This window comes from Orycteropus afer, unplaced genomic scaffold (genome assembly GCF_000298275.1).
Source record: "Orycteropus afer afer isolate SDZICR_OR568_19922 unplaced genomic scaffold, OryAfe1.0 scaffold00732, whole genome shotgun sequence".
NCBI classification, from domain to species: Eukaryota; Metazoa; Chordata; class Mammalia; order Tubulidentata; family Orycteropodidae; genus Orycteropus; species Orycteropus afer.
Window position 1 is genome coordinate 723,915 of NW_006922319.1, and position 12,484 is coordinate 736,398.

General features: G+C 40.6%; 1 protein-coding gene across 1 annotated transcript in view; it reads right to left on the minus strand.

The window, feature by feature from the left end:
• The window catches only part of REXO5 (RNA exonuclease 5), a 48,021-nt gene that overhangs the window by 27,861 nt on the left and 7,676 nt on the right, over window positions 1-12,484 (minus strand). The window contains 7 exon segments of the mRNA XM_007957350.1: window positions 393-484; window positions 624-768; window positions 3,116-3,231; window positions 4,634-4,683; window positions 4,686-4,715; window positions 10,477-10,510; window positions 10,513-10,609. Of these exon segments, the coding sequence (XP_007955541.1) occupies window positions 393-484; window positions 624-768; window positions 3,116-3,231; window positions 4,634-4,683; window positions 4,686-4,715; window positions 10,477-10,510; window positions 10,513-10,609 (564 nt within the window).

Sequence of the window (12,484 nt, forward strand, 5' to 3'; positions counted from 1 at the left end):
ACCAGTTTTTTGGTTATTTTAAACAATGCTGTAACAAACATTTTTGAATATACATCTTTGTGTGTGTTTGTACACAGATGTATATTCAATATAAGCATGTTATGTTTTGAAATCTCTGGTTAACTTTTCTGTCTTTCCCTTTCCAGCTCAATTCAGTAAGTCTTGGCTACGAATACAACAAACTCCTCTCTCTATTTCCACAATTTCTTCATCCCTGAGTCAGCCTGCCCTCTGGAGTTAGGTTTCCAGGATCCTTAAGAAATGAAAGGTATGTTTCCAAACTTAACAGGGATAACAGAGATCCTGAATTTTGCAATATGCATTACATTAGATACCATATGCTAACACATGTACAATTTTGTCAGGACAATGTAATACACAAACAAACCTACCCCAAAACAGCTCTGGCTAATAACTTTAGTTTAAATCTTCTGCCCTGCTCTCTGACATAAAGCAATGATGTATCAATTACATATGGATGTATCTATGTCTGAGGAGGAAAAAGAACAGAATGAGTAATATCCTATGCAAGTGGTCCAGGGAACAGCCCAGCCCAAGGCTTTAGATTTGAGATCAAGGAAGCAGGTATTTAAATTAAAAAAAAACTAAGGCCTAAATCAGACACTCACTTTCAATGCTCTGATATCCAGGTCTAAAGAGTGGCCCACCAACACAGCATCAGAAAGAAGCAGTGTTTGTAACTGTCTCTGTATATCTTTGAGTTTGGTCATCACTGGGTTAAGAATCTTCTTTGTGATTCTGGAGAAGCTTTTGATGAAAACAGAAAAATGGACAGACCAGGATATCAGCATATTTGCATCCCAAAAGTCATTTCACAAAGAATATTAAATTTTGTTTTCAATTTCATATGTGTTCATTGAAGAAAAGGTTAAAATACAAATAAGCAAAAAAATTACCCACAATTCCACCAAACAAGTATCATCACTTTTCACATTGCAGTCAATGTTCTGCCATATTTTTGATACATGTATATATATTTCATTTTTATAAAAATCCAATCGTAATGCATATACTGCTTTATAACATGATTTTGTCATTTGCAATATACCACAATCAAGTTTTCCTACCAATAATCCACTTCAACACATCCTTTTAAATGGTTATTAAAACTCTACTCACTGCTACTGAGTAGATTCCAACTCACAGTGACCCCAATGGGTTTCTGAGGTGGTAAATCTTTACAGAAGACAATTGCCCCATCTTCCTTCCATGGAGCAGCTGGTGGGTTTGAACTGCCAGCCTTCTGGTTAGCAGTCAAATGCCTTGGCCAAAGGAGTGCCACCAGAGCTCTTTTAAATAGGCATAGAATATTCTAATCCCTTACTTTCAGTCATTTATGTTCTCCTGTTTTTGCTATACTATGACAAACATAGGAGCTCTGGTAGCATAGTGCCTAAGGCAATTGACTGCTAACCAGAAGGCTGGTGGTTCAAACCTACCAGCCACTTCTTGGAAGGAAGGTTGGGCAATCCACTTCCATAGTGACACTGCCTCGGAAACCCAAGGAGGGGTCACTAAGGGTTGGGTCTGACTCGACGGCACATAACAACAACAACAACATGACAAACATGCTGATACATACATTTCTGTCACACATGACTGTTCCCTAAGAACACTGTCTAATTATCAAGGCTGCTAATATCATTTTCATGCTAATATCACTACACAGCCTGTCTACATCTAACTAAGCATGCATCTGTAGACACAATGCTTCTTTTGCCTTTTTCTTTGCCTAAAAAGAGTCAGTGTACATAGTAGAGCTAACAAGGGACAAGACTGTAGTCACTTCTTGGTCACAGCCAGCTACCCAGAGGGACCGAGTAGTTGAACCAGTGAGCTCGGGACCATAGTCACAGGGGACATCAAGCTCAACTGGCATAACATACTACACAAAACATTGTTCCACATCCTACTTTGGCGAGTAGCAACTGGGATCTTAAAAGCTTACAAGCAGCCATCTAGATGCAACGGTGGGTCTCTCTTCATCCAGAGCAAAGAAGAAAGAAGAAAACCAAAGATTCATGGAAACAATTAGTCATAGTGACTGGTATACCATGCAATCCTCAGCCTGTATGACTATGAGACCAGAAGAACTAGATGGTGCCTGGCTACTGCTGTCAACCACTCGGAGAGGGGTCTATGTAGGAGATCCTGGATAGAGAGGGAGAACAATGTGGAACAAAACTCAAAATCATTTGGAAAAAAAAAAAGAGCGGGGCGCACCAGGTTTGTTGGTCTGATAGAGCCTGGTGGAACCATTGACACTATGGCCCCTAACTGCCCTTCAGGTCTGGAACTGAACCCACACCTGTGGCTTCCAGTCAAACAAAAGACAGGCATATGAGTTGAACATTTACCTGAGGTAGATACACTCCTTGGAGACAACATTCTTGGGAGAATAGAACGGTTGTTTATGCACGGAGAGACAGCTCAGGGGGCAGGAGTGCATGGAAGGATGAACATAGGGAAGAGGTAACTATTGGGAAGAAGTGGGAGGGGAACTGTTGCATTATGGTAAAATGTAGTCAGTGTCATGAGACAAAGTATATGTGAACTGCTGTATGGAAAGTGAATTTGCTCTGTAAATTTTCACCCAAATCACAATTTAAAAAAAAAAGTCAGTATAGTCTATGCATTCTGAAATTACATGTAAATCTTTGGAAAGATAGACTAAGACTGTGAGCCCCACACTTTTGTTATGGGAAAATTTAGTTTTGTCTTGTGGGGAAGGGGTGTCAAAGCAGACTAACCTCTTTAGATATGAATGCCAAAGAATGATTTTCAAATGAAGCCTTACCAGAAAGCAAAGCTCTAGTTTGGTAATGATTACAGATAATGATTACAATTAAGAGATTCTGTGACAAGGAAGAGAATATTCTAACTTAAGGTCATAAGAGAAGAAGAAGGGCAGAAGCATTATGCATTCACATTGTGCAATTTCAGTATTAAAATTTACTGATGTGTTGCCCCAACCTTTCGATAATATGTAGTAGATAATAGCTAACTAAACAGAAGCTAGGAGCTATTCCTGTTCAGTCTTATTCCACTCTAGTGTGACAGCTGTAGGAAGAACTGGAGGTAAGGTGAAGAACACTGGGTAAAGTAGTCCAGAATCTTGTTGTCAGGTTTAACAAACTCATCCATCACACAGTAGCCTCCTTCAGCAACCAGTGAGATTTGTGTTAGTTCTCTTCCCTTGGATGTGAGGCACTGAAACATCAAAATGTAGTCAGGCTGTCAAGCAGTGGAAGAGCCTACTTCCACTCATTATTCAGACAATGTCAACTGCCAGCTAACCTAAGCTCCTGAAGTCCCTGTGGCAATGGCATAGTCCTTCCTAATTAGAGGATCCACTGGGAATGAAATTAAAGCTATGCAGGCTGCTGAATGTTAACACTTAAGAAATCAATGTAGTCCAATTTCTCTGGGAAGGATATACTCAAGGAAGGTGAATGGACATAGTATCTTCCAGAATAGTATCTACCACTTACTGAGTATGTACTACATTCCTAGTATTATGCTAATAACCTACTACCACTGAATCAATTCTAAGAGTGATCCTGTAAGACAGAGAACTGCTCCACTGGGTTTCCAAGGCTGTAAATCTTTAAGGAAGCAGACTGCCTCATTTTTCTCCTGCAGAGTGGCTAGCAGGTTCAAACCACTGACCTTTTGGTTAGCAGATGAATGCTGTAACCACTATATCACCAGAGTGCCTATTATGTTAATAGGTAATATTTATATTAAGCACATTCTATTATAATCTATTACTGTACTAAGTACATGATAACTCTATGAGGAAGCTTCTATTATTATCCCTACTTCACAAAGAAGGAAGCTGAAGCTAAGAGAAGTTAGGAAATTTGTGCAAAGTTACATAGACATTAATAGGCAAAACTAGGATAAACCCATTGCTGTCGAGTTCTGACTCACAGCGCCCTTAGAGGACAGAGTAGAATGCTCCATAAAGTCTCCAAGGCTGTAATCTTTATGGAGGCAGACTGCCACATCTTTCTCGTGTGGAGCAGCTGGTAGGTTCAAACCACCAACCTTTCACTTAGCAGCTAAGCATTAACCAAGACTCCTTAAAGGCAAGATATGTCAGACTCAAAAAAACCTGAGTTATTAGTTGCCACTCTCATGAACTGAGAAACTGTTCTCTGAGAACTAGGTGTGAGGGGATGCAGTCTTTGGAAGGAGACTTAACTAGAATTCTAAACCAAGTAAAACCCAAAGTAAAATGCAACAGGACTGTAAGCAGGGAAATCCCAGTTCTGATCTTCAATGTGTAAAAATGAAGCCAAGCCAATAGTAATTGAGGCAAGATCTATAAGAACAATACCAACAACAAAATACTTGTCCAAAAGGCAGAGGAGCAAAATCTAGTAATGTACAGAGATTTGATTAAACACATCAATTAGTTAGAAAATTTGTATGATATTTATTCTTCATCCTGGAGCACAAATCCACCTTTTCTAAAACATGAGGAAAAGAGCATACTTTAAGCAATTTAAACTCAATACTGAAACTGAAATCATCTTCCTGTTGACCTAGTCGATCTTCTAACTAGAGTTTGCAATACTCCAGGTCAAAAATCAAAAGCAGTACTCACCATTTCACAGTCAAGTCCAAAGAGAGGGTAGTTGTCTGTTACAAAACCTCTGTAGGCACAAAGTTTTCATAGTCAGAAAATCCTAGGAGAAGAATAAATAAAATATTTACCTTTAGAACTAGAGATGGCAACTATTACTCTTGGATTCATCTAGAGAAAACTGAAATACTACATTTGCTAGGCACTTTCTCTATGCCTGACACAGATTTAGTGATTAAGTAAGTGCAGTGTAGTAAATTACCTAGTGTGGCTTTTCTACCCATAAATCTTTGTAAACTCCAAGGTGGGATTTTCTATGAATAACTGAGGAGCTCGTGATTGCTGAAGTTGTCCACTTGGAGTATTTTTTTGGGAGTGGCACAAAACAATGTTCTGGGAGGTGCCCACTCTCTCTCAGGTGCTTAGAGTTCTGATGCTATGATTGGCTAGTTTGACCACCCTGCTGGGCTCAAAAGGAGGCCTCCTTGAGGCAGAACACTCTCTCTCTGACTGCTGGAAGAGGAAGACGTGCTGCTGCAAGAGACACACGCTCCTGAAAGAGACACGTGCTGCTGGGAAAGAGACGCAAGAGATGTGCATTGCTGAGTGAGACACCGAGGGACATGCACTGCTGGGGGAGAGACTGTGAGAGACTTGGCTGAGAGACAGTGGGCTGGGAGAGAGACTGAGCATTTTTCCTGAACTTGAATTGTAGCCTGTGGTGCTTCCCTAATAAACCCCATAATCTGTGAGCTCTGTGTGGCCACTGCAGCGAATTACTGAACCCAGGAGAGAGGTGGTGGGTGCTTTGGGAGGAACGTTTGGTGAAAGGGCTGGAGGGAGGAAGCATGTCTGGCCTTTCAGTAATAAGCCTTGGGTTACTGCTGGTAATCCTGTCTTCCTCTCGTGGGATTACAGGAGGTCAGAACATGTGGCCTCCTTGCCGTTTTTGCAGTAAGGGACAATGCATGCCCCAAGTTCTTCTCCATTCCCTCATCTTTAGACTCTGAGAAAAGAACGCAGGCTGCTATTATGGGGAATCCAGGAAGCTGAACTTTCAAGCAGTTACCCAAGTAATTTAAATTTTCTCCTTATGAGAAAAGAGTTTATAACTAAATTTGTAGTTAAATCCAAAGTGATTGGACTCTTTCCATGTAGGCACTAAAAGAGAATAAATAAAGGATGCAGATGTCTGCATGTGACCTCTTTCTTTCCTAAATAAAGCAAGAGAAAGCAGGAATGAGATTTCACCATCATGAACATCCAAAAGGATTTTACAGTTGGCAGCAAGTTTAAGTAACATTCTCTGTGTCCCCCACCCATACTCCACATGGAGACTTGCCTCCATTTTCCAGATTTATAGTCTAAAAAATCCCTAATTGATTCAGCTATAAGCTTAAGGTAATCTGTCTGCTGTGTACACTGTGTGACTCTTCAGGCACATCCAGCTCAAATGCCCAAAAGCATTTGAAGCATTATAGATTCTCACTTTCAGAAGGAGGCTGAAGCAGCAAAGGTAATGCCTAGATTTTATTTGACGGGAAACAAAGGGGAGTATGAAACCTTTTAACCAGTTTCTATCTCCTGGTATCCTGAACCTTAATTACAACTTAAAACAGCAAACTATGGGTGAACTCAGAAAGAGAGTTATCTCCAAATCTGGGAGCTACTAAACAGCTACTCACCTTGACTAGATTGGCAGTGGCAATAAACAAATAGAAATAAAATTAATAATAATAGCTTTTTTTTTTGCACACTAGGAATCCTGTTAATCAGTTTAAGTACATTAACTCATTAATCCTCATGACAATCCTACAGTATATTAACTATTAGCTCCATTTTACAGATGCTCTTTTTACTTAAATAAGTTTTATTTTAAAAGGAAATGGAAATTTATGTATCTAGAATATATAGAGAACTCTTATAACTCAATAATGAAAAGACAAATAACCCAATTGAAAAATGGGCAAAGGAGCTGAATACACATTTCTCCAAAGACAAACAAATGATTAATAAGAACATGAAAAGATGCACCAGCATCATCAGTCATCAGGGAAATGCACATCAAAACCACAATGAGATACTACTTTACAACCCCTAGGATGGCTATTATCAAAAAGAAAGATAATAACAAGTGTTGGCAAGGATGTACAGTACTTACCAGTAGAAATGTAAAGTGATAAACTGTCTGGCAGTTCCTCAAAAGGTTAAACACAGAGTTAACTTTCTGACCCACAATTCCACTCCCAGAAAACAAAAACACAAAAATGTGTGAATGAAAGTTCATAGCAGCATTACTCATCATAGCCAAAAAGTGGAAACAACTCAAATGTCCATCAGCTGATGCATAGGTAAACCAAACATAGTATAGCCATACATGGAATATCATTTGGCAATGAAAATAAATGAAGTATTGAACACAAAAACATTTGCAGCAGTATACTGACAGAGGTGCAAGCTAGATTCAGAAGAGGACATGGAACAAGGGATATCATAGCCGCTGTCAGATGGATCTTGGCTCAAGGCAAAGAATACTAGAAACATGTTTTCTTGTGTTTTATTGACTATGCAAAGGCATTTGATTGTGTGGATCATGACAAATTACGGATAACACTGAGAAGAATGGGAATTCCCGAGCACTTGATTGTACTCATGAGGAACCTGTACCTTGACCAGGAGGCTGTCATTCGAACAGAACAAGGGGACAAGTACATGGTTGAATCAAGAAGGAAGTGCGTCAGGGTTGTATCCTTTCCCCATACTTATTCAATCTATATGCTGAGCAAATAATCCAAGAAGCTGGACTATATGAAGAAAAACGTGGCATCAGGATTGGAGGAAGAATCATTGTTACTTGAGACATGCTGATGATACAACTTTGCTTGCTGAAAGTGAGGATGACCTGAGGCACTTACGGATGAAGACTGAAGAACACAGTCCGCAGTATGGATTACATCTCAATATAAAGAAGACAAAAATCCTCACAACTGGACCTATAAGCAGCATCACGATAAATGAAGAAAAGATTGAGGTTGTCAAAGAATTCACGTTGCTTGGTTCTACAATCAACGCCAATGGAAGCAGCAGTCAGGATATTAGAGGACGCAAACACTGGGCAGGTCTGCTGCGAAGTAACTCTTTCAAGTGCTGAGGAGCAAGGATATCTTCCCTGAGTACTAAGGTATGCCTGACACAGGCCATGATATCTCCAATCACCTCGTATGCATGTGAGAGCTGGACAATCAATAAGAAAGACCGAAGAAGAGTTGATGCTTTTGAGCTGTGGTGCTGGTGAAGAATGTTGAAAATACCATGGACTGCCAAAAGAACTAACAGATCTGTCCTGGAGGAAGTGCAGCCGAGATGCTCCTTGGAAGCGAGGATGGCCAGACTTTGTCTCACCTACTTTGGTCATGTTGTCAGAGGGGACCATTCCCTGGTGAAGGATGGAGAAGGTGGAGGGTCGACGAAGAGGGGAATGCCTTCGACGAGATGGATTGATACGTGGCTGCAACAATGGGCTCAAGTATAGCAAGGATCATGGAGCTGGCGTGGGATCGGGCGGTGTTTCATTCTGCTGTGCATGGGGTCGCCATGAGTCAGAAACGACTCGACAGCACCTAACAACAACAACAACACAGATGAACCTTGAAAACAAGCTCAATGAAAGAAGACAGTCACAAAATACCATATATTATATAATTCCATTTATACGAAATGTCCAGAATAGGTGTATCTAAAGACAGGAAGCAAACCAGTGGTTGCCTAGGGCTGTGGGCAAAGGGAAAAAATGGGGAGTGACTGCTAATGGGTATGGGATTTCTTTTGGGTGATGAAAGTGTTCTAAAATTGATAGTGATGTCACACAACACTGTGAACATTCTGAAAACCACTGAATTATACATTTTATATGGGTGAATTATAAAACCAAGAACACCAAACCCATTGCTGTTGAGTTATTTCTGCCTCACAGTGACCCTATAGGACACAGGAGAACTGCCTCACAAGGTTCCAAGGCTGTAATCTTTATGAGAGCAGACTGCCACAACTGTCTACCATGAGTGGCTGGTGGGTTCAACCAACCAACCTTTCAGTTAGCAGCTGAGCACTTCACCAGGGCTCCCAGGGTGAATTATATAGTTGTTGTTGTTGTTTGCCGTCAAGTCGAATTATATAGTATATTAAATAAATCTCAATAAAGTAGTTTTAAGCAAAGGAAATTTAATATCACTACTGTAAATGAGCACCACTTGTCTGTTAGCTTGTTATACTGTGGGGGCTTGTGTGTTGCTGTGAGCCTGGAGGGTATGCAACAGTATTTCAAATACTAGCAGGGTCACCGATGGTGGACAGGTTTCAGCAGAGTTCCCAGATTAAGACAGACTGGAAGAAGTAAGGGGCCATCCACCTCTCAAAAGTATTGCCAGTGAAAACTTTATGAATAGCAGTGAAAGACTGTCTGATATATTATGGGAGAACTTTATGAACAGCCTGAAACACTGTCTGATATAGTGCTGGAAGATGAGCCCCTCAAGTTGGAAGGCACTCAAAATAAGACTAGGGAAGAGCTGCCTCCTCAAAGAAGAGTCAACCTTAATGATGTGGATGGAGTAAACTTTTCGGGACCTCCATCTGCTGATGGGGCATGACTCAAAATGGGAAGAGAAAGCTGCAAATATCCATTAGCAATCGGAACATGGAATGTACATAGCATGAATCTAGGACAATTAGAAGTTGTCAAATATGAAATGGAACACATAAAGATCAATATGCTAGGCATTAGTGAGCTGAAATGGACTGTTTTTGGCTGTTCTGAAGAACGTGGCATCAGGATTGGAGGAAGACTCATTAACAACCTGCAATATGCAGACAACACAACTTTGCTTGCTGAAAGTGAAGATGACTTGAAGCACATACTAATGAAGATTAAGGACTACAGTCTGCAGTATGGATTACCCATGCCAGGTATTTAGGTCAAATGACATGGAAGAGCAGAGATTGAGAGCTCCAGCCTCTGGCTCACCTAGGCTTAAGTTCCAGTCCCACCATTACTAACTTTAATCAGGCAAGTTGCTCAGTTTTAAGGAAACTGTGAGATGGGAATAAACAGTACATATTCCTTATAGAACTGTTAAGAATTAAAAATGATGCATGCAGAGTGATTAATAAAAAAACAAAAAACCAAACCCATGCTGTCAGGTCAATTCCAACTTATAGTGCCCCTATAGGACAGAGTAGAATTGCCCCATAGGGTTTCCAAGGCTATAAATCTTCATAGAAGGAGATTGCCATGTCTTTCTTCCAAGGAGCAGCTGGTGGGTTAAGCTGTTGATCTTGTGGTTAGCAGCTGAGCTCTCTAACCATTGGGCCACCAGTGCTCCTTAAGATTACTATATTGCCAAGTATATAGGCATACTCAATAAATATGCCAAAAATACTAAAAAAAAAAAAAAAAAAAAAATGCAGATCCTATTTTAAGTGTGCCTAGTCTTGTGATTTTTTAAGAGAAGCAGAATAATACAGATTTTATTTAAATTTTACAATTTTTCAGAACACCACAGCCCCAATAAAACAGGACAGTATCTACTTGGGAATTACAGATTGCAATTTGGCAATAAACGTTTTGCCCAGATAACCACAGAAAATCAGAGACAAAGCTAATCTCAACACGAAGTTTCTAAATCTTTATCCTTTTTACTTTCTACAACATCTACTTAACTTGATGGCACCTAACAACTACTAACAGCAACCACATTTATTGCTTGCTTAGCCAGGCTGCCAAGGAGCACACAGTCTAAGACATGTGCACCAGTGTCACATGGCGGGGAGGACCTGACTCAGCTCTAAAATAAAATTTTCTTAACTTACATGTCTGAACGCCCTTTGGAGAAATCCAAAAACTCCAAACAGAACCTGTAAAAGTGCAGCTGACTCATTCCCTGCAGAACAAAAACCACCACAATGTTCAGGTGGTTTTGGTGAAAAAGCTGACACCAGCTGTTGAAAAATCAAACCAACAAAACTAAGGGTGAGATCCTCAAGTTAGTTACATAAATACAGAAGGGGAGTGTGAAAAAAAAAAAAAGCAGGGAGCAACAGCTAATGGAATTTACCATCACTGCCTGACAGCTCTTACTGCACAGAATTCAAAAAAAGAGCTCTTGAGTGTGTTGCATTCAAATCAAGCAAAATACCAAGTGAAATGCAATGCTTTCATTATCCTGTTAAGGCTTGTTTTAAATGAGAGCTAAACTCACTTTACAAAGACACATCCCCAAGATCCCAACCTGTTCTGCAGCCTTTCCTAAACTGGGTAATCCTGTGGCTGGTTTTAAGAAAGCTAGTTTTAGATGAATTGACAGACTAATAATGGCAGTATCTGTTGTGCAGAGAAAGGCTTTGAGGTATCTAGCCAATTCAACACCCACGGCAGTAGCAGTCAAGATATCAGATGTCGTATTGTGCTGGGAAAATCTGCTGCAAAGGACTTCTTTAAAGTGTTAATGAGCAAAAATGTCACTTTGAAGACTAAGGTGCACCTAACCCAAACCATGGTATTTTTAATAGCCTCACACGCATATGAAAACTGGACAGTGTATAAGGAAGACCTAAGAAAAAGCTCATGCCTTTGAATTGTGGTACTTGCAAAGAATACTGAAAATACCATGGACTGCCAGAAGAATGAACAAATCTGTCCTGAAAGAAGTGCAGCAGGAATGTTCCTTGGAAGTGAGAATGGCCAGACTTCATCTCACCTATTTTGGTCATGTCAGAAGGGACCATTCCCTGGGGAAGGATATCTTTCTTGGTAAAGTAGAGGGCAGAGAAAAAGGGAAAAACCCTTAGTGAGATGGATTGATAGAGTTGCCGCAATGCTGGGCTAAAGCACAGCAAGAATTGTGCAGATGGTGCAGGACCAGGCAGTGTTTCATTCTGTTGTAAGCAGGGTTTCTGTAAGATGGAACTGACTCGATGGCACCTAACAACCACCACCACCACCACCACCACCACCAATTGACAATAACCTCCTCCACCTGGATGTATGCATTTGAAAATCTCTCTACTGGTACACATAAAAACACAATTTTCATTCAGATATTTGTGTTAGACTGGGTTCTCTAGAGAAACAAAACCAGTAAAGCTTATATATATATATATATATAGAGAGAGAGAGAGAGAGAGAGAGAGAGAGAGAGAGATTGAAATTTATCTTAGGAAAATGGCTCAAACACTTATAGAAGCTGTCAAGTCCAAAGTTCTTGAATCAAACGTCAAGTTGGAGGCTTTTCCTGACTCTTCCAGCTCCAGGGCTGAGGAGCTCATGGTTGGCAGGTAGTATACTGGCTGTTGACTCCAACAAATGACGAATCCAAGATCTCCAAGCCAAATGGTGCACTGTCCACTCACAGAAAGTTGTAGGCAGAACAACAGAAGCCTGATCCACAGAAGAATGTCTCTTTTCCCAGGTGTTCATTAATATACTGCAAGCAAGCCAAATCCCTAGAGAAACTCCCTTTCAACGGATTGGCTGCTCAAAACATATTCATCTGATCCTGCAAAAAGGGCAAGGAGGCCACATGTTCTGACCTCCTCTAATCCTACAAGAGGAAGGCAGAATTACCATCAATAGCCCAAAGCCTATTACTGGGAGGCCAGACATGCTGCCTCCCTCCAGCCCTTTCATCAACCGTTCCTCCCAAAGCACCACCACCTCTCTCCTGGGTTCTATAATTCACTGCAGTGGGCACACAGAGCTCACAGATTATGGGGTTTATTAGGCAAGCACCACAGGCTACCATCTGAGTTCAGGAAAAATGCTCAGCCTCTAACCAACAGTCTCTCTCAGTCTCTTTCCCAGCAGTGCTGGTCCCT